The 22,520-nt window shown below is 45.9% G+C and overlaps 1 protein-coding gene across 1 annotated transcript in view; it reads right to left on the bottom strand.

Moving 5' to 3' along the window:
- Positions 1 to 522: 522 nt before the first annotated feature.
- Plbd1 (phospholipase B domain containing 1) overlaps positions 523 to 22,520 on the bottom strand; it is a 50,845-nt gene continuing 28,847 nt past the window's right edge. The window contains exons 7-11 of the mRNA XM_055610614.1: positions 8,355 to 8,555; positions 8,094 to 8,234; positions 2,357 to 2,542; positions 1,347 to 1,453; positions 523 to 804 (exon numbers count right to left, since the gene is read on the bottom strand). Of these exons, the coding sequence (XP_055466589.1) occupies positions 634 to 804; positions 1,347 to 1,453; positions 2,357 to 2,542; positions 8,094 to 8,234; positions 8,355 to 8,555 (806 nt within the window). The 3' untranslated portion in view covers positions 523 to 633. The remainder of the gene's footprint in view (positions 805 to 1,346; positions 1,454 to 2,356; positions 2,543 to 8,093; positions 8,235 to 8,354; positions 8,556 to 22,520) is intronic.

Below are 22,520 nucleotides of genomic sequence, written 5' to 3'. Positions count from 1 at the left end.
TGTTTTTTTAAAAACTCCCTCTTTGCTCAGAATCGCCTCTTGCTCACCGTTCATTGTGCCTTATTAAAACAATTCACAATTCCCTGGTATTCAGCCTGCATGTTAGCCCCCCAGCTTTGAAACAGAAGTCGCTCTGCAGAATGGTTGCCTGGTTACATAAAGGGTGTGTGCAACGAAGTTCGTTAATGACTGGAAAGGATCCCAAACTGTCTTCTCTTTGAGATCCCCTGACCCCTAATGGCTTTGCCATTAGCATTGAGCAGCAGAAGAAGGAGAAAGACCATGGGAAATGCCGTTGTCTAAAAGGCTTGCAAATGGCCCCTTTTCTTTCCTCAAGCTCCATTGGTTAGAACTTGGTTATACCATGAACTATGATTGACTTGCAGGCATAAAAGGAGGATAATGGATTCTGGCAAAGAGGGGTTTCTGCTATCCTTTTATGTATTTGTTTCATACATAATGTTTATTCTGCAGTTCTCCACCCTGAAGGAAATGTTTGCCATTGGGAGTAAAACTAGAAAATGGAAGGGAATTTAATATTTTTTTATTAAGATGGGAAAATATAGCTAAAAGAGTGCGTTTGGTATCTTATTCACAGCTTTCTTTTTCCTCCTCCATCCTTCATTTTTTGTCCTATGTCAAAATTGGTCTCATGGTAACAAAATCAAAGTTATAGACTTCAGGCATCCCCTTATGGAGAGTTTTGTTGAACCGACTCCAGCTAAAAACAGGAAGACCGTCTTCTACCGTGGGACCGCTAATGGCATAGGCTGTATACTGAGATGCAAGGAAGATGTCTGCCACCTGGAAAAAGAGAGGACGTTTAAAAAGACCATCTGAAATCTGACCGACTACATCACCTATCCCTCTTCTCCAGAGCACAAGTGTGATTTCCTTTTTTATGCAAAGGAGTATTTTGTCTTCATGTGTGTCTGTGTACTGTATGCACGCACGCAGTGCCAGTGGATGCCTGAAGAGGGCATCGGATACCCCCAGCTGGAGTTACAAGTGGCTGTTAGTCAGCATGTGGGTGCTGAGAATTAAACCTGGGTCCTCTGAAAGAGCAGCCAATTCTCTGAACCACTGAGACATCTGTCCAGCCCATGAGTACATTTATAAATAACTAAGGGCTCTTGGAGTGATGTGTGGATATTGAAGGTTTATTATTCACTACACTCATATGTGTGAGTATAGATATTGAAGGTTTATTATTCACTACACTTTATGGAACAATCTGCCTCCTGTATTAAATACGTGGTTGGAGACACTGAGCTTTATGCTTCAAAACCTCTACCTACCTACCTCCCTGTTAGAAGTAGATTGGAAAGCAGCAGTGTGTCTGTTACCTTGGTGTCATAGCAACCTCCAGGACTTGGGTTGGCTTCATTCAGGTCCTCCCGACAGCAGATGGTGTTGCAGGGGTCACCCTTACTGTAGGGGTCCGTCTTGTAATCTAGGGGGAAGAACAGGGTTTGGCTAAATCTGAGATGTACTTTACAGTAAGGTTTTGGATCTGTCTGCTCCTGGATCACTAAATATGTTTCATAGGCCTCCCCAGCCCAGCCTGCTTCCAGATGCAGACATCTGGGGGTGTAGTAGGGAGTGAGCAGCTGCACATCTCTTGTCCCAGGCCCAGCCTGCCTCGAGACCATACCAAAGGGGAGAAAGGAGAGGGGGAGGATGTGCATCAGCACTTTGCAACCAATGCAAAACAAATTAGGCTGCAGAGTCTCCACCAAAAGAAAGCTGTTATGAGTCTTTAGCTACCTTTTTCCTTGGGAGGTGTGCTGGCAGACTGGGTGATACTAAGGAAAGACGATACCCAGATCATCTCCTGTATTTCACATGTTCTTGACCTGGTTTTGTTTTTTGTTTGTTTTTTTATTTGTTTGGTTGGTTTGGTCAGATAAAAAAAACCTGTAGAGCCAGGTGTGGTTGTATACATCCAAAATTCCAAAACATGGGCTGTATAGACAGGAGGATCAAGAATTGAGTTTTGAGTGTGTAATGTGTGTGTGCACATAAGCATGCCATGGTCAGAGGACAAATCGTGGAGTCAGTTCTCTGAGTGTGTGGATCTAGGGGATCAAATTCTGTATAGCTTTGGCAACAAGTACCTTTTTTCTGCTGAGCCAACCTGCCAGCCTTTCAGAAATTTCTCTGAGATTTTGTAAAGGGGGCAAATGTTCTACTTGTTGAGCAATCTGTGCACAGCACTAATAATGCCCTGAATATTAAATTGAGATAACTTCTTATAATTCCATCTAGGATAGAGATGGTAAACTTATATAGCTGGTTATTCCATGGGTAAGAAAAGGGGTTTTGCAGGATGACTCTTGGGAAATGTATTACGTACTGTTGTATCGCATGATGTGTTTCATGGAAGCCATGCCAGTCACTTTCCCGTGGTCACGCCTGAAGATTTTGGCTCGTGGAGCTAAGTCATAAGAGTAGTCCAAGCCCAGCTTCTTAACCAGCCTTGGGTAGCCACTCCATTCGTAGATCTTCTGATGGAAAGGAATATTGTAGGAAGGCCAGTATCCTGATATGGAATGGAGGAGAAGGGTACAGTTGAACAGAGGGAGACAGGAAGAGAAGGGAACCAAAGAAGAAAGTCATTTAGTGATAATGTATTTGAAAATGACCACACATGTAATTATAACATGAAATCGCACAGGGAGTGAAGCTGTGAATATGAACCTGCCAGCCACAATGGTCCTTCTAAACTTCCAGAGTTGGTATGCCTCTAGATCACTGAAAGGGAAGAACAACATAAGTTGTCTTTGGTTTAGTGTAAACTAGAACCCAGAGAATAGCATTATTCTCCATTGACAATAAAATAAAATAAAATAAAATAAAATAAAATAAAATAAAATAAAAAGTGGGGGGGGGTGATGCAGTGTTCTGGGGAGCCCCCTGAAGTCCATCTGGTGAGTATGATGCCCCTCAGAAGATCACAGATGCTAATCACGCTGATGGAAGACACAGCACTGACATCAGAAAACCCAAGTTCTAGCTGGGTTCATGGATGAATAATTGGGTCTTAGGCACTCAACCTTTTTCCCCCCTTTGTGAGTAGAAGGCAAGGGATGCCTGTGATGAGTGGGCTGGGGTGGGGGTGATCTCTCATGTTCCAGCAGGCTTTTTAACTCTTAGGACTGAAAGCATTTCACAGGACCCACTGTCATCCAAAACCCTGCACCCCAAGTCACTAAGCACTAGACATGTGACACAATTCTAGGAACATCTTAGGTTACACCAACCTAGGACCATCAGCTGCAGGACCCTCAGCTAAAATAAGGGTTTCGTTAAACACAATGGAGACCAGTAGGGAAGTTTCCCAAAAGACAACTGTGAATTGTTCCATCTCTACAGCTTGTGAGAAGTCACACAAGGAAATCTTAACACACCACAGTGACACCTGTTTACCAGTGTTTACTATAGTACTGTTTATAGTAGCTAGCCAATACAACCAGCCCATTGTCCAGCAGCAAAAAAAAAAAAAAAAAAAAAAAAAGGAACATTTATCCTTGGTAGAGTTTATTCAACCACAAAGAGTAAATGTTAGCTGCAGTAAAGAGGGTGCACCTAGAGATGGTCATAATGAAGGGAAGTAAGCCAGGTTCAGACAATATGTTTCCTCCCCGTATTCCTCATCAGTGATGCAACAGGAGAATTGAGACTGTTGGCAAGGGAAGAGGCCGAGCAGGAAAGGTGGAAGGAGGGAGCAACCAAGGAACAGATGAGGTCAAAGTGCAACATTGGGCCTGAATAAAAATGTCCTGTGACGCCTATCACTACGCACAGTAAGTCTATTCCAGTTCAAAAAATTGGGAGCTTCTCTACTTCAGAAATGCATCTCCTACCCCTGTGTTTTCTTGGTCCTTGTATGCCTTTGTTCTTTTTTGCTAATGTGTGGGAATCTCCTAGTCCAGGAGAAAGCTACAGAGACGAAGCAGATGTTTCAACCTTGCTGGGGCACAGAACCAGCACCAGGAAGAATGGAGATGAGGACTACACTGGAGTTAGCAGGTGAAAGCAGACTTGTTGCTAGGACACACTAAGTCACACAGATTCAGAGGCAGCAATGACTGCCCTCAGAGCCTAGCTCCAACACTGGTAGGTATGTGACCTCAGACGGATTATTTCACCTCTCTGTGCCTTAACGTCTTCATCTTTATAGTTTTTGGCATCTGTGATGGCCCGAATGAGAATGTCCCCAGTCGGCTTAGATAGTTGAACACCTGCTTTCCTGTCGGTGGTGCTGTCTGGGAGGTGGTGGGACCGTTATTTGGGAAGTACCTCAGTGGGGGCGGGGCCCCGCTGTCTGTCTGCTCTGTCTGCTTCCCACCTGTGACCCTGTGAGCAAAGATGAGCTCTCAGGCCTGCTGCTGGCCTCCCCACCATTGTGAACTCTCCTTCTGGAGCCATGAGCCAAAATAAACTCTTCTACAAAGTTTTCTTTCATCATGCTGTTTGTCACAGCCACAAAAAGTAACTGATCCAGTAGCATACAAACACTCCATTCTTTCTAAGCATCACTGTAGACACTAAATATGTTCAAACAGCTACAATACTTAGGGTAGTGCCAGTCTTAGTGCTAAATTAATTGCTGATGATATAAGAACAGCTCACTCAAACAGCATCGGGTTTACACTTCTCGGTTTCATAAAGCCTCACAGTTTACAAAAGCATTTACAACAGAAGCTTTTTAAGTCCCAGATCAACCTGGTGTTGTTTAAGCATTACCATCCCCTCTTGTGAGGAAGATACCACTTAGCAAGGTCAGTTGCCTGCCTCCGTCCCAGAGCTGCTTTCAAAGGCTCCACCCTTGGAAAGGAGCTCTTTTTATTTTTCTATTTTTCTTTTATTTAAAGAATGGCTGAGCCACATTTACTTTTATATATTTCTTTTTGTTTTTTTTCGAGACAGGGTTTCTCTGTGTAGCCTTGGCTGTGCTGGAACTCACTCCGTAGACCAGGCTGGCCTCCAACTGACAGAGATCTGTCTGCCTCTGCCTTCTTAGGCTGCATAGTATCTTTATTTGAGAGCATTTCCTGCTTCTTCTTGAGTCCTTTATCCTCACAGTGAAATGGTTCATATGATACTTACCTGGGACTGGCCTGTGAGGAGCAAACAATAGAACATAAGGAAAAGCTCCCCAAGAGTGTCACAGTGGTTCTCAGCCTTCGGGCTGGGACCTCTTGGAGGGTCACATATCAGATATCCTGTATACCAAATAATCACATTACGACTCATATTAGTAGCAAAATTACAGTTACAAATTTTTCATAACTTATGAAGGAGATCATTTCATGGCTGGCGGTCACCACAACATTAGGAACTGTATTAAAACGTGACAGTCAGCAAGGTGGAGAACCCCTGCTCTAGAGCATGCAAGTTGGCAACTGGAGCAAGCCCCTGCCACCCGAGGCTCTCAGGACCACTGTGAAGGTTGGACGGCATTGTTTGCTATGCCAAACAACGACTTCCTTAATAACTTAGCTTTGCAGGTGGATATTCCCACAAGGAGAAAAGGTGGGTCTCTTTGATTGGATGTGACATGGCTGGCAACTGAAACTCGCCTTTAAATTTTTGTTTTGTGTGGGAGAATGGCCCACAAGGCCCCATCAACCTGAGACGATCTGGGGACAGTTAACAGTCAACAGTAGCAAAATTACAGTCATGAAACAGCAATGAAAGAGTTTTATTCTTGGGGAGGGTCACCACAACATGAGGAACTATATTAATGGGTTGCAGCATTAGGAAGGTTAAGAACCACTGGTCTAATAGGTCACAACTAGTAAGTTACCAAACTATTATCATTCATCCTAATTAAACTTGGTGGGTCTCCCCCATGGCCAGAAAAAAAAAAAAAAAAAAAAGCCTCGAAAGAGACTGGTTGGGAAGAGGAAAGGGATTAGAAGGGTGGGGAGCACGGGGTATAGACAGGGCAAGATGATAAAAACACCTACATGGGTAAGAATGACATAATGAAAGCTATCTATTGTTATACACAATGTATACCAATGGAAAATCCTTTAAAAGGAGTCAGTGCAGGAAAGTGGCAAGTATTTTTAAAATTTTGACTTGGGGACCTGTTCTTCAGGCCCTGGCCCGGATTATATCCCACGTCTGCCCTTTATCTTGATTTTCTCTCCACTCAGTGGGGTCTGTTCCATAGAATTGTTTCCTTTCTTCCTGTGTTCAGTTTGTTCCCTGTTTTAAAAATTCGTTTTCTAAAGAACAAAGACTGAACTGCCTAGCAGGATTTATAAGGCAGACATTTCTTCCCCGTCAGCCCCTTGGCCCTTTCTCAGTGGATCTTATGACCCACCCTAGGAAGCCACAGCGCTCCACGTTTGCATTTTCACCAGGGCTTGCTAACCAAATAAGCAAGTTTCAGAGTTTTCCAGGTGTTGGTACGGTAATGAAGTGTGTATGGTGTATGATAATGCCTTCTAATGGGAAATGCCTCATAATGAAAATATTGATCCTTATGTTGTGTGCAGATTTGGGGGCAGCTTTTTTTCTTACCAAATTAGTTCAGTTTGGATCATCTTTTTCTACCAGATAACTTAGTACCAAAACAAATTGGCTTTAGAGTTCTGAGATTTTAAAATAGTAGGTAAATAACTAATGGGTCTACATCACTATTGCCTAGATTTTTTTTTTTTTATTGCCTAGATTTATGCATGAAGAGAGTAAGGATTGGAGAGGTTGAATTGTTTATGTAAGATTTTAAGAAATAGAGATTCAATCTCTGGGCTTCACCTCTCTGGGCTGTACCTTAAATAGCCAAAGCTACCTTCTCTGATCCTTCTCACATTAACGCTAGCCTCTTTTGGTTCTACCGTGCCTGGCACTTCAGACCATTTTCTAGCTCTTCCTATTCTGAGCTTCTGTTCTTTGCTACATGATGCTCCAAAGGTCCTAGAGAGAAGCAATTTGGTATCTTTGCTTTTCCAGCCAGAGTCAGAGTGGCATCCTACAAATATGATGTTAGCTGAACTTAAAACTTAACCCTCAGAATCAAGAAAGAAAGCAATATTAGAGCCGTTAGAGGTCAGAAGTCCGAAGGCTTGATGGCGTTCCGCTCTTCCGTGAACGAATCAAGTAGTCTCTCCTATGTTGTGCTTATCATTGATAATTCTTTACCAGAATAACTACACCAACAGCCCTGCCCCCAGCACTCACGCAGCACATCATAGGCGGTCAGGGTTTGTTTTAACTTTCAATTTGATACGAACGGGAAAGATGTGGGCAGATAATCTCCATGAGGGATCGTTAAGATCAGGAGGACACCTGTCTTAACTGATACGGAAAGACACCTGAAAGTGGATGGTACCTCACCCTGGGTTTGGGCCCTGGACTATAGAAGAGCAGAGAAAGCTTGCTGAAGCGGTCAATGTGTGGGGGTGCGTTTTCTCTTTGCTCTTGACAACAGACATGATATGGTCAGTGTTATGCCCAGTTCTTGAACCCCAAAAGACCAGGAATAAATAGACTCCGCTGTAAATACATGAGGTTTTTAAATTGCATATGCGTTGGAACACGGGATGCAAACCTCCTTTGAAACAGGAGAGAAATGTGGCCCCGAGGTCTAGGGGTACAGAGTTTTTAAAGGGAAAAACGCAAGCAGGAACTTACATGCTTTGGCATTACATGATTGGGTAAGGGAAATTGACTTTTGAAATGATTGGTCCACTTTAGGCACCAAGACTACAAACAGTTCTGGCCTGGTCATATGGGTCAGACTGTATAATTAGTGGGCAGGAAAGAACACAGTGAGGCTAGTTCTTCCCCTCAGGGCATTAAGGCTGGACATATCTCCATTTGGTTGGCCGTGGTGCAGGCTTGTGCTATAACCTTTAAAATAATAGCCGCTGATTTTTAATCCTTTGGTATCTCAGTCAGCTGCCTCAAGTTCCTACCCTGCCTCTTCCACTGAGATAGACTATGATATAACATAGTCTATGGGAAATGTCAGTTTCCCATCCCTAAGTGGCTCTTTCTCAGGGTATCGAAACAATGGAAATGAAAGCAGGACATACACACAGGCACACGTTCCTGACAGAGTAAGAAGGAGGTACCTTTTCTTAGGACATTGGTTTGTTCAGAGTACTCTACGTATGTAGGAATCTGCTCCACAATATACAGAGTACCGTCACCAAGGCTCTTCTTGATAGTCACCTTCTTTAAGTCCAGGACCATGTACTGGTTGTTGTAGGTACCTGAAATGTGGGGAGACAGATAGGCCTCAGCTGGCTAACTGCCTGAGAACCTCAGCTGATTAACAACTGTAAGGCTAAACAGAGGCGCACGCCTCAGGATTCTTGCACAGAACCACTTACCAGAGTTGTACTTGGAAAATATCTCTGCCCAGTCCTTACCACCCTGTGCCATCATGTTGGCCACGCGGACTCTTTGCCAGGCCAGGAGGGTCTCGGGTACCACCAGCTTCAGCAGGGTCTTATTGTAGACACTGTTGGTGGTCTGGAGCAGTATCAGGCCACTGCTAAGAATGTAGAAGTCATCCAGAGATTCCAAGAACCCTAGAGGAACAGCAAATGCACAGGTTATCACATGCACACCTGGCCCACGCAGTCGCCGTCAGCGCAGGGTTTGTTACATACGCTGTGGGTGTATGTGTACTAGCAGCTATGGCTTTCTCTTCTCTGTACCGCGCCTGTGGGGACGGGGGCTACGGGAGCACACACAAACAACAGCCAGAACTAGATCCCTAACTCAGCAGGACTTTTCGGAATTTATAATTCAGGAAGGCATCAGCAGGGCCCATCAATCGGTGGTTAAGGCTAGAGATATCATCTTTCTTCTTTTTCCAATCTGTTCTTTACAGATTTTATTTGAGTCTGCGTGACTTCGAAACGTGGATGAATCTACATGTATGCATCTGAACATGGCTCTGAAAGGAGACTTTACTGCCCTGGTTGGCGGCGGTTTCTAACTGTTGGCGACGGTGTGGGGTTGTACTGAGGTCTGTGCTGGGATGAGCGTGAACAGGTAGACTGGACACCATTGGTGCCATGCAGGGGCAGAGCACTGTTGGCCTCTGGCAGCGATCTACAACTGAGAACGTTAAATCAATGTCTGAGAGCCCAGAATTAGCCGAGGCTCCTCCGGAAGGAGGCCAGGGGCTGGAACAGGCTTGCTCCTTCTAGTGTGTGCACACATAGCTCAGTCCTGGCTGTAAGAAAGAGCTCTCACCGACAGAGAGTCTGCTGCTGCCCTCACCTCGGACTTCCCAGTGTCTAAAACTGAGGGCAACAGATTTCTATTTGGAAATTATGGAGTCCAAACTTTTCTGTTATGACAGAACAGACCGACATAGGCTCAAAAGTCCACTATTTCATAATGCCCCCCCTTCTTTTTGGCATATCTGACTATTGTTATCTCTATATTTTTTATTATCTAAACTGTTATTCTCTTAATATTTTGGGTTTTTTTTTATTTATATTCAGTTCATCATTGTTGTGTGTATATATACCGTGTGCGGACACTTATACTGTGACACAAGTGGAGATCAAAGAACACCTTTGTGTAGCTGGTTCTTGTTCTGGTTCTTTTTTTTTTTGTTTCATTGTGTTTTTGTCAACTAGACATAAACTTAGACATATCTGGGAAGAAAGAACCTTATTTGGGAAAACGCCTCCATCAGATGTTCTGCAGACAGGCCTGTGGGGCATTTTCTTGATTAACGATTGATATTAGAGAGCCCGGAAAACCATGGCTGGTCCCGTCCCTGGCCTAGTGGTCCTGGTGGTCCTGGTGTGTCTAAGAAAGCAAGCTGAGCAAGCCAGTAGGCCATGCTCTGCTTCAGTTCCTGCCTCCAGGTTCCTGCCTCAAGTCCCTGCTGACTTTCCCTATGAGTCATAGGCTGTGGGCTGAAATAAACCTTTTCCTCCATAGTTTACTTTTAGTCCTCGAGTTTACCACAACAGTAGAAACCTTAGTGGTCCTCTCTTTCGGCCTTGTCATGGGCTCCAGGGATTGAACTTATACTATTAGGATTTCAAAGCAAGCATTTTTACCCACTGGATCATCTTGCTGGCTCTCAGTGTTTGGGGATATTTTAAGTTTATTTTTATTTCATGAGTATGAATGTTTTCCCTGCATGTATATACCTACATAGGTTCATCATTTATGTACAGTGTCTGGGGAGTCTAGAGGGGACATCAGAACCCATGGAACGGGAGTTACAGACGGTTGTGAGCTGCCATGTGGGCTCTGGGAACCAAACCCAGGCCCTCTGCAAGAGCAGCATGTGCTCTTCAGCATGCCTCGTTTTGTTTTGTTTTTTTTTTTAACTAAAAAGTAAAACTATATAATATATCTATGGGGTATACCTGACATTTAAATAAGTGTACACATTGTGAATGGCTAACTCAAATTCTTTAACATATGTGCTAATTAATATTTTTTCTTCACACTAACTTCTTTTTTGCACCTAAACCACTTACCTTTTTGTATACGTCAATATATAAAGAAACAGGAGTTTAATGACTCTCATCCCCTGATTCCGCTCCCAAAACATGAAAAGAAATGCTTTCTTCTTATGTACAAAGAGGGCTCATACATGTCCACACCTGAAACCACACCACCAGAATGCTGAGTGTCATTGTGCAACTTCTAAGAGTCTGGAATGGGCCAGGTAGGATGGAGGCCAGGAGTATAGAGGTTACATCAAGCCAAAGTCTCAGAAGTGTGGCCAGGTGTGGTGGCCTACATTCCCAGTGCTTCAGAGGTAAGAGAAATGGGATCAGGTGTTCAAGGTCATCCTCAGCTACTTAGCAACTTCAAGGCCAACCTGAGCTGCACTGAAACTCTTATCTGCCTCAGTAAGTGAAAACAGAGGGAAGAGGACTGAGAGCAGCCTGTGCCTCAGTTATGCGCATCGCTCATACTAAACCCTGCGGTTGCCAACGGTTGCCGACAGCCCGAGACTGCGTGACTTCCTCCAGCTTGCACGATCTACGCTGAATTTCCAGAGTTTCAGAGACACAATGTTAGTGAAAGGAGAAGTGTCCAGCTGGCTCCATGAGCTTCTCCACGGGCTAGGTTAGCTTACATAAGAGCATTCAGAAGCAAGAGTGAGGTACCTACTCACATTGTATAGGCTTGACAGCACCCTGGAATGCAATTCCAGAGAGTACCCTCTCTGGAGGACACAAGCTGGATATGGGACAAAGGGGACAACTCGTTCATTCCTTGGTTCCTTTTGCTGTGCTCAAACTGTACAACCGTGCAAGGCTGCTATGAGCAAACAAGGAAGCTCCTTCTCTGTGCTCTGACACAGCAGGCTTGCCAGCTCCCTCCTTGCTGTAGTAGCCTCTCTGGACACAAGAGGGCAGGCATTCATACTGAAAGAGTGCATGAGGGCTGTACTGTACAATCCTTGTAGAGTAAGGAAGGCTGAGGAGACTACAAGATAGAAAGATACAGGCTTTCCAGGGCTCTTGAACAGCAAAAACAAAATGATGAATTGGTTCACAAGAACTACTTGGGGATGGGGACTCTGTAGCATAGACCTTAAACACAGCAAGGAAAAGCCTCAAGGAGGGTACACAGTGCTCTAAAGGGAAACATTGGCTGTATCAATCCCATTCTTTCTGCCTTCGCTCACCAGAAGCTGTAGAAGGCAGATTTTCAGCAGTTAAGGAAAGTGAGAAACTCCAGTCTTACAAACGTCTATCCTTGTCTGCTGTAAGATGACATCTCATGGTAACTTTCTTGCTGAGCTTAAGAAGTAAAAGGAATTTTTTTTTTTTTTTTTTTTCAGAAATAGAGTGTACTTTAAGGGCCAGTGAGGTGATTTAGCAGGTTAAGGTACTTGCTACCGAGCCCGATTGATGATCTGAATTCTATCCATGGAACCCACTTGGTGGAAACAGAGAAGACACTCCTGAAAGTTGTCTTCTGACCTCCAAATGCTTGTTATGGCATACACACACACACACACACACACACACACACACACACACACACACACACGATGGCCTGTGTGTATGCATACATACCTAATAAATAAATGTAAAACTGTTAATGCTTACTGTAGGATTTATAAAGACGAATGTCTTAATCCCATTACTCAGGAGGCCCAGGCAGGGGAATGGAGAGGTCAAGACCCAGATAAAAGATAAAGAGTATGGGCTGGAGAGCTGGTTCCCTGGCTGCCTTCTAGTCTAACACTGTGCTCTAAAAACACTAACTGGAAAGCCTGAGCTGGACAAGGAGATGCCTGTGATCCCAGTACTTGGGAGGCTGAGGCAGGGGGATCAGCACAAGTCTGAGGCCAGCAAGGCTAAAGAGAATTCCTCAGCAGGTTGAGATCCTGTCTCAAAAAAGGAAAAAAATCAACTTTCTGACAGTCATTTTCCATTCTGATAAATACTAATCTCATACATTGGCAATTTATAAGTTGAAAATATCACAGTTATATTTGGAATGTTTGATGGGAAAAGGCGGAATCTCAGAGCTCAGGCCCGTCAGTTTCTGGCGGCCACGGAGGATGGAGGATTTGGGAAATGAATCCCTGTAGACAAAGGAACTGACGGCTGTGCAGTTCAGACCTCACCCACGGTTCACTCTGTACACACAAACCAGGCGTGCTGTGTTTCACGCAGCACACACAGTTCTTTCTGTACTCTTGGCCGTGTGACTTCCCACCATCTCCCATCTTCACACTGGGCTGGATTTAGAATTTCTCTAGCTGGGTGGCACACACCTTAAATCCTAGCACTTGGAAGGGAGAGGCAGGCAGATATCTGTGAGTTCAAGGCCAGCCTGGTCTACAAAGAGAGTCCAGGACAGTCAAGGCTACAGAGAAACCCTGTCTTGAAAAACCAAAAAAGAAAAAAAAAAAAGGAAGAATGTGTTCTAAGCAGAGAACTCAGGAGACGCCCACTCACTCCCGCCTATTCTTGTGGCCTTGACCTGCTGGAAAAGCAGCCGGAGCCAGCTTGTTCTCTAAGAAGGAACACCCACCCTGTAAATGGTCCAGGTCATTTCAGCTGATTCAGAACATTCAACATCAGAGGTCTGAAGAGCTGGCTCTGCAGCCCACAGGCAAGCCTAGGGGATTATCGGCTACTCTGAGATACACAGAGAGACCCTCCTCATCACCTCACCAACCTAGAAGTACAATATTGATCATAGACTGCCTCTAGTCCTGAAGTTTCAGTTCCTTGTTTTGTAGCCAGCCATAGCTAACTGATGTGGTGACAATAATTCAGTTACACAATACATTAACTTGAACTGGCTTGCTTTGATTTGGTTATTGTTGTTAGGTTGTTTTTTGCTTAGGGTGTGTGTGTGTGTGTGTGTATGTACATGTCTGTGTGTGTATGCCTGTGATATGTGTATAAATGTGTGTGCATGTGTGTGTGTGTTCATTCTTGTGGGTCTCATGCATGTTGTTTTTGTGTTTTTGAGACGGGTCTTACTGCATAGTTTGGAATTTGCCACCTATACCAGGCTGTCCTCAAACTCACAGAGATCCACTTGCTTCCCCTGCTCCCCAGTATAGGGCTGAAGATGTGCAATCCCACACCCAGATCTTAAATTACGTTTGTTTGCTTAAGAGTGTGTGTTTGTGTCTGAACTTCCACAGTGAGATGCTCGTTCTTCTTTTTCCTTTTTTTTGTTTTCTTTCAGGAGGGAGGTTGTAAGAGTGGAGAGTGGATGGAGAGACGAAGAGACCAGCAGGATTGGGGTACATGAGGCAAAATTCACAAAGAATCAAGAAAAATATTTTAAAGTGTGTGTGTGTACACACATCAGCGTGCTGTGGCATGCATGTGGAGGTTGGAGTATGACCTGTGGGAGCTTGTTCCCTCCTTCTCCAACAATCCCAGGGATTGAATTCGGCTCATCCGGCCTGGCAGCTGGCACCTTTACCAGCTAAGATCTCTTGCAGGCCCCGCCTTACTTTTTTGAGAAAGAGTTCTCAGTAGCCCTGAGCTTGCCACATAAGCTAGGCCAGCTGGTGTGAACCCCACACCCACCAGTCCCTGCTCCCCAGCTCTGGGATTACACCCGCCCACCACCAAGCCCAGAGGTTTTGATATGGGGTCTGGGAATCAAACCTAAGTCTCTGTGCTTGTGTGGCAAAGCACTCTCCCCACTGGGAAATCTCTCCAACTCCATTGTTTATTTACTTTGTTTTTTTTTTTTTTTTCTTTCTGTCCCACAGTGTGTAAACTCTACTAAGAAAGGAAATTTTTGTCTCATCGACTCACGCCTGTTCATTTCGGCATCACGACAGGTGCCAACGGTTTAACACAACACGTGCTCAAAAATTAACTATAAATTAATTGAAAAAAATAAGTTGTTAGTGAATAATATTTATGTGTCTACAGCGCTTGGGGCTCCTCGCTCTGGAAGGATGGAAGCCATCCTTTGATGCGCGCGCGCGCACACACACACACACACACACACACACACACACACACCGTAGATAAACTACTTGAAGCTAGGAAGCAGAAAGTCTGGAATCATCTCTGACAGACTTGGAACACAGCTCTTTTCTAGCCACACACCTGACAGGGGTGATGGGAACAGATGCGCAGTCATGCAAAAGAAAACAGTGATTATTCACACGCACAACTGCATCAGAAACAAGAAGCGTGAGTGAGTCACGGGCCTCTTTAGACGGGGCGGAGCTGGGGGAAATCACTGAGTGGCCAGTTCACCAGGAAGAGAATGGCACGCACAGTGGGCCTTTTGGAGTTATAAGGGAGGATGCTGTCTGAGCCAGGGGGTGGAAGATGACTGAGACAGGTGTGCCCCGCAGGAGGCACCCTGTGCTGGAAAGGTGCCAAAGGAGGGAAAACACTCGCCAAAGGGAATCCGAGAAAGCCGGTGTTAGCTGCAAAACCTGCCCGTGATCCTTTGCAAAGAGTGTCCCTCATCCCTGCCCTGGATGCAAGCGTTTTAAAATGAATGCCAGCCCGGGTGGTGGTGGCACATACCTTTGATCCCAGGGCTGGGGAGGCAGAGGCAGGTGGATCTCTGCTAGTTCGAGGCCAGCCTGGGCCTGTGCTCACTTGTGGACCATTTCTATAGATTTCACTTTTACGGCAGAGTCTCCAAGATCAAAGAGGTAACATGAAATTAGTAAAAGCAATTGTGGCACGTTAAAATGCTCACGGCTTACATTTATCTAAACAGACCCCCTTCTAACCTAGGAAAGTGACCACATCATGGACCTTGAAGGCTGACTAAAGCATCCCGGGGCTTGCAGCATCCACACCTTTCAAGTTTTCTCGTGTGTCTATTGCAAAGCCTGCGCTCTGTGGACCACGCAGGTAGCTGGCATCTCACAGGATGAGCTGCATCCTACGCTAGCATTGCCAGGAACTAAAACACCGCTGCCTGGGAAGAAGAAAGCAACCTTTTGGGCCAGCCAGAAGGCTCAGTGGGGGAACGTGCTTATTCCACAAGCCTAGTGACCTAAGTTTGATCACTGGAATCCATGTAGGTGGACAGAGAGAACTGATCCCACCCCACTGTCCTCTGACCTTGCTATTTCTCATCAGAATCACACCCTCACTGTGGCACTTCAAGAAGATGTATTCCTATGGGTGACATGGTGTGTGGATGCTACGCAAGTTCCCCTGAAATATTTGAGGGGCAATTACATTTAAGAGGTTTGTATAGGAGACACAAGCAAAGAAAGAACACTCGTGTGCTTGGTGACTCACACTCAGAATGTTCCAGAAGGCCTCCATGACAGGTAATTAAGCTCGAAGCCTTGGTCTCATGGGATCACCGTTACTGGATTCAATTAAAAGCACTTTGGGTTCCAGCTTTATCCCCAAGAAAATGCTCCTGGAACCCCAGAGGCTAAGTTCATGGTTCCCTTCCTTTTAGCCATCTCTGTTTAATGCAAATTGATCCATTTCAGGAAAGAGACATGGATATTTATAGTCAGATATATTGTGTGGGAACCCAGGACTCAGCCATATTGTTGTGTGACTTAGATCTATCCGTGTGGACTAGTCACGGTCTCTCAACCTATTTCTGTCTTTAAGGAATAAGATAAATACCCTTGGACAGGTGTTTTTTTGTTTGTTTGTTTGTTTGTTTGTTTTACTTTATAACATGCCACAGAGCCAGGGAATTAAAAAGATTTTGTTTCCCCTTTTACTCTATAACAGATGAATACAAACAAACAAGATTTGTAGCAATTAATTTAAGCTTTGAATGTGGTCTAAATTCTCATGGTGCTTTTTTCTTTCTCCTATTTCTCTTCTGTCTTTTTCTTTGCTTCTTTCTCTTTCTTTTTCTTTCTTCTTTCTTCCTTTCTTCTTTCTCTTTCTTTCTTTTTCTTTAAGACAAAGTCTTACTATGTGGCTCTTGTTCTCCTGGAACTCACACTGTAGAGCAGGCTGGCCTTGAACTCACAGAGATCTGCCTGCCTCTGCCCCCCAGAGGCTGGGATTAGAGTTGTGAGCTTCCTTGCTATTTCTTATCAGAATCGCTTTGAAGGTTCTGGAAAATGGCCAAATGTGGGGAGAAACTGAACGGCGGCACAGCACTGTTAAGGATGAGGATGAGGCTCTCTCCCTCAGGCTCTTCATTACCTGTTATGCATTGCACTGTGACCCCTAAAGTTAAGTTTAGAGACCTGACCCTCCCTTTCTTACATCTTGCCTGTATATGGACACAGGGTCTTGAAAGAAGAGATCAAGGTGAACCAAGATCCCACGGTGAGAGTTAGCCCGGTTACAGCGCTGTCTTCATGAAGACAGTGAGGAGTCAGATGTGGGAGCGCCCCTGTAATCCCAGCACTTGGGAACGAGGGCAGTCGTGAGTGGACTCTCCAAACGGGAGCAGAGGTGGGCGGAAAAAAAGATCTGAAGCTGTAAATTCTGAAAATCTTGAAAGGTGATGAAAAATACTATTTTACAAATCTTATAAGCTCAGCAAGCTCCATGAGAATAAGCACAAAGAAAACAAAAAGCCACCAGTCATGGAGACAAATATAAAATACTAGCAATTTACTTCACTCTTTATATATATATAAATAATTTCATTAAAATATTTGAATAAAAATTATATGCATATATATATATTCACACACACAAACATATATAGCACAAGGACTGTTACTCTCACAGATCCCTATCATTTATTTGAGACAGGGCCTCTAGCGTCCCAGGCTAACCTCCAACTCACTATGCAGCTGAGGTTGGTCTTGAACCTCTGATTCTTCTCGCCCCCCAAGGGCTAGGACTATCAGTAAAATCACTGCACCTAGTTTAAGCGGTGCAGGGGATTGAACCTAAGATTTTCAAGCACTTTGCCAATTGCAGTGTATCCCCAGCCCTCCTGTTTTTATAGATTAATTAAATGTTACCCTGCAGTGAACGGGGAGTTAAAGATGCGCACTACAGTCCCTAAGCAAGCAGTGACAGTGGCAGTGCATGTGAAGGAATCCGGCAAGAAAACCAACTGGGGTATTAACTACAGAGTCTTCCAGCTTCACTTATTTTAGGCCTCAGTGTTTGCCGGCCTGTGTGTACACAGTGAGTCGATGCCTGGTGTCTGTTAGAACTGAGGCTGGAGACGGGAGCTGCCACAGGCGCTGGCAACCGAACCCCGGCCTTCTTCAAGAGCAGTGGGGGTCCTCGGAGCCATCTCTCCAACCCCAAATACCGATTTTTTTTTTTAGATCATTGTGTTAAAATGCTTATAACTTTTAGATCATTGTGTTAAGATGCTTATAACAGGGAACGAGGAACAGAGAAGACAGATGAAATAAACTAAGTATCAAAATGGCAAGCATAAGTCCAAATATATATTACCTTAACTGTAAATGGACCAAACACTGTTGTGAAAGGACACTGTCAACAGTTATCTAAGTTTATAAAGTAGAAAGAAAGAAGAAAGAATAATGATAAGATGGAAACTAAAGAAAAAAAATGACAAGGATTAGGAAGCAAATTAGTGGAACTCAGATTTGGATCTTGAAAAATTCCACAAACAAACAAGCAAACAAAAACAACACCAAAATGAATGCACAAGATTGATACAAAGGGAAAGACCGGGCACTCGACCACAGGTCTTACAGACAACAAAATATCAGGGGACACATTATAAATAACTTCCCATCAACAAACCTTAAAAGAAAAGAGTCCTTAAAAGATACAAATTTAAGAAGTAGACAACTAGAGCTTATATCAATGAAAGAAAGAAAGTAAATTCCTCAGAATGTTCCTGAAAAATCCCATGCCTTTGTGAATTCACTGGTGAACCCTGTTGAACACTTAAGGGAGAGAATAAATAATACCAGTCCTTAGACGCTGTTCACGAGATGTAAGGGGAAGAACAAATCCTGTGCTGAGGACAGACAGATGCATTTGCCCTGGTGCTAACACCGTTATCTCAAAATGGAAACATACCCAGTGTCTCTTATTACGTAGACACAGAAAACAGAGGTTCTTAGCAAAGTATTGATAATTTGAATCAAAAAGTGAATGGAGTGATGGATCATGATGAGGGTTAACCTAGGAATGTGAAACTGGATTAATGTCTGGAAATCAATGGGCATCAATCAGTCACCAGGTCAATAAAAAAGGAAAACCATATGCTCCTCTCAGTAGGGGCCGAGAAGGAAGATGACAAAATAAAACCAAACATTGACTGACAAAATCAGCAGAGCAGGAAGAGGAGGGACATTAGTTACCACCATACACACATCGATAGAAAGCCGGGAGCCGATAGGAAACCTGCGGCTGAGACCCCAGTCTTCGTCCCCGCACAGCAGGTAGCGGTGTTCATCCAGCTAAGTCTCCAGCACAGCCTAGATCTTTTCTGGTAGCCACGTGAGAGAGGAAGCCATCAAGGTGTACAGGGGAAGGAAGGAGTACGGTTTCATTCCGAGATGACAGTCTCCCGTGTATAAACCGACTAAAGGAGTAAGTTAGAGAAGTGTCGCACTGGCGAGACGCAGACTCGAGGGTCTCAGAGCTGTTTTTGTAGGTAAAGGTCCTTGCCACCAAGCCTGAAGACCCTATCCCCGGACCCATGTGACACAGAGAGCCTGGTTCCTTCCAGGTGTTCTCCACACATACGTGAAGCATGAGAACTCCTATGTGTGCAACACATAAACAGAGAGAGGTCTCAGGGAAGCAAAGAACACTGGCAAATATCATTGGAGGCCAGGCGGCACACACCGTGGTGGTGCAGAACTTTCAATTCCAGCGCTCTGCACATCTGTGAGTCTGAGGCCAGCCTGGTCTACATAGTAAGTGTCAGGCTAGCCAGGGCTACATCGTGAACCCTGCCTCAAAAATAGTAAAGTAAAGTAGAATACAATGAATCACTATCTACATGGTGCTTTCTCTGCTTTTGGTTTTTGAGGCCTTCTCACTATGTAGCCCAGGCTGGTCTCGAACTCACAGCCCTCACCTTGGCCACCCGAATGCAGGATACAGCGGTGGCCTAGAGTTTTCCACGGATATTTTGACACTTTCAGGTCTCTGTTCTTTGGCTTTCGTGTGAGCTTGTCACAATCCCTCACTTCTAATAAATAGAATGTGGCAGAAGTGGCCACATGTGACCTCTGAGTCAGGTCACAATAGGCAGACTGGCTCTGTCTCCTGCGGCCCTTGGTTTAGCAGACACCAAACACCCCATCGTGGAGACACTTAGTCACTCCCGAGGAGAGCCTGGCGTGGAGAGGAAAGAGTGCCAGCTACCCTGCCAGCCCTGTGAGTTCCCTTGGGAAGCCCCAAGCTTCAGTTAAGCCACCTGACCTCCAGTATGTCAGGGCCCCAGTCTCTGTGTCTTCCGGCCAAGGCCTGGACACGCTGTCCTAACTGAACCTATCTGAGCGCCCACAAAATCCATGAGAGGCTAAATGCCTAGGAACGTGTTAAACTACTAATTTTTTAGGGCTCTTTGTTATGCAGCAATGACTAACTAATACACACGCGTGCAAACGTGCAATGGAAAACCGGAAGAGAGGATTCAAAAGTTCATTTTGAAACAGCAGCATCAAAACTTATTTAAGAATAAATTTGATTAAAATTATATGCCCAAGTTTTAATATGGTCTCGGGTCCCTCCCTCAAGGGTCTCTTAAGGCCAAAGTCTCGCTGTTGCTGCTGGTGGACAGCAGCACCTTTGGGAGGTGGGACCTCACAGGAGAGCCTTGTCCCTGAGGCCAAGCTGACCAACGCTTCTCATGGTTTCCTTGACCGTTCCTGAGAAGGACTCAGGGCTGTCCCGCTCGTCTGCCTGTTCCTGGGTTGAAAAGCAGTGGCCTTGGCGATGCTCTGACAGTGCCATCAGGTAATGCAGCTCAGAACTAAGCTTTTGACAACACTGTGTGGTTGACCTTCCAACGTTGCATGCTGAGTCAACCACTTATTTCTCTATAACTTGACTAGCAGGAGTTTCCTTTTTCCATTTATTTGTCTGTCTGTGTAAGAGGCACGGGTGTAACACGATGTGGAGCGACTGTCACTCCGGCGCAGGTGCTCAGAGCGGCAGAGGTCGCTGCCCACCTTGTTCTCAGTCCCATCTCCCTTCTTCTGGGGTGGGGCAGAAGGGAGGCCGGGACCACTTGATGGGAAACCTCAGCTCCACCTCTGGCCCCATGTGCCAGCCCCCCCCCCCCCAGCCCCCTTCTTCCGTGGTTGGCAGTTCTTCAACCCGGTTGCTCCTGCCCACCCCCCCGGGGGGGGGGCCTGCTCCCCAAGCCGAACCTGGCTCTGCAAGAGATTTACAGCCTCCCACTGAGCCACAGAGAGCTGCCTCTGAAGCCAGAGGTGCTGCAAGAAAGTACTTGTTCAAGCTGTGGGACCTCTAGAGGCGGCGGCCCTGGGGCAACTTTATCCTAGAGCAGAGGTTCTTAACCTGCGGGCCGGGGGCCGGACGACCCTTTCACAGGGGTCGCCCAAGACCATCCTGCACAGACATTTACATTACCACTCACAACAGCCGCAGCGCTGCAGCTGTGAAGTAGCAGCGGAAATATTGTACGGCTGGGGTCACCACAATGCGGGCAGCCGTGAAAAGGGTGGCAGCCTGGGGACGGTGGAGAACCGCTGCTCTCGGGGCCTTCTGACCCTGGCCGGAAGGATTGTGAAAGGCCGCGGTGTGAGGCTGTGGGCGAGAGCAGCTCTGCGCCTCCCCCCAGCCAAAGGCACGCACGGCGCTGTCTGCACCGTCAGCAGGCTCCGCTGAGCACAGAGCACGGTTGGCTTAGGGGGAATCCCCCAGCTATGCCGATGGGCACAGGGTGAGGGGCTGCCCGGCCCCTCTACTCCCCTGGGCTGGGGCACATGTTTGCTCGGGTTCCTCCCGAGGACTGTGGGATGGCTCAGTGGGTGAGGGGGTCTGCAGTCAAGCACAACAAGAGTTCAATCCTCAGAACTCACATAGTAAAAAGAAAACTGATTCCTGCAAGCGTGCGCGCGCGCACGCACACACACACACACACACACACACACACACACACACACACCCACCACACAGATATTGTACCATACCCCACACCATACCAGCCACTTTTGACACGCTGTGTCCTCTGGGAGACGGACCACAGCGTCCCACCCTCTCAGACCGACCCTGGGGAAAGCGTGGGCGTGGTTGCAGCCACCGGGAGCGCGGCAGCAGGTCTGTATTTGGTGGTGGCTGCTCCATGCCTGATGAGCCAGGCATTCTGAGGTGAAGCCCCGTGAGTGTCACATCCACGGGCCATCTGCACGGCCCTGCGCCTGCCTCGCTCCCTTCCAGCCTTCTCTGCCTGTCCCCTCGTCTGCGTTCTATGTCTGTTCGCGGCATCGCCTCACTGCCTTCTCCCCAGCGCAGGGCTAACCTGGGAACCTTCTTGTGTTTCTACTTTAAAATGGTCAGGGGGCTGGGGAGATGGCTCAGTGGCTAAGAGCACTGGTCACTTTTGTAGAGGACCCCAGTTCGATTCCTGACACTCATATGACGGCTCACAACCTCCTGTAACTCCAGTTTTAAGGTATCCATGGGCAGCGAACACGTATGTGTATGCAGACCTATAGGCAGGCAAAGCACCCCAACACATTAGAATTAAAACAAGATTTGCTTCATTTTCCACGTGGAGGATGAAAATGCCTGTTGTTTTGGGTGTGCTGGCATGAGGGAGGCAGATCTGGAGAAGGGGGCAGGGGTATGAGGTCCAGTGTGGCCACACAGCAAGACCTTGCCACTCAATGTCTTTTGCTGGCTTTGGAGTTTCTACCAGGTGTCTGTTATCTGTGTTGACTTATGTGTTCTTATTTAAAATTGCATCTGGTTTATTGTATGTGGGAGCACGTGGCACACATTGCATATGTGGAGGTCATAGGGCAATTTGAAGAAGTTAATTCTCTCCTATCATGAGGGTCCGGGGAATCAAACTCAGGTCCTAGGGCTTGGCAACGGGGTCCTTTACCAACTGAGCAGGCTCATTATCCTCCTATGTGTCCTTCCTTCCTTCCTTCCTTCCTTCCTTCCTTCCTTCCTTCCTTCCTTCCT

This window comes from Psammomys obesus, unplaced genomic scaffold (assembly GCF_907164565.1).
Source record: "Psammomys obesus unplaced genomic scaffold, mPsaObe1.curated_primary_1811, whole genome shotgun sequence".
Classification (NCBI taxonomy): domain Eukaryota; kingdom Metazoa; phylum Chordata; class Mammalia; order Rodentia; family Muridae; genus Psammomys; species Psammomys obesus.
This window is presented reverse-complemented; position numbering and strand designations above follow the sequence as displayed.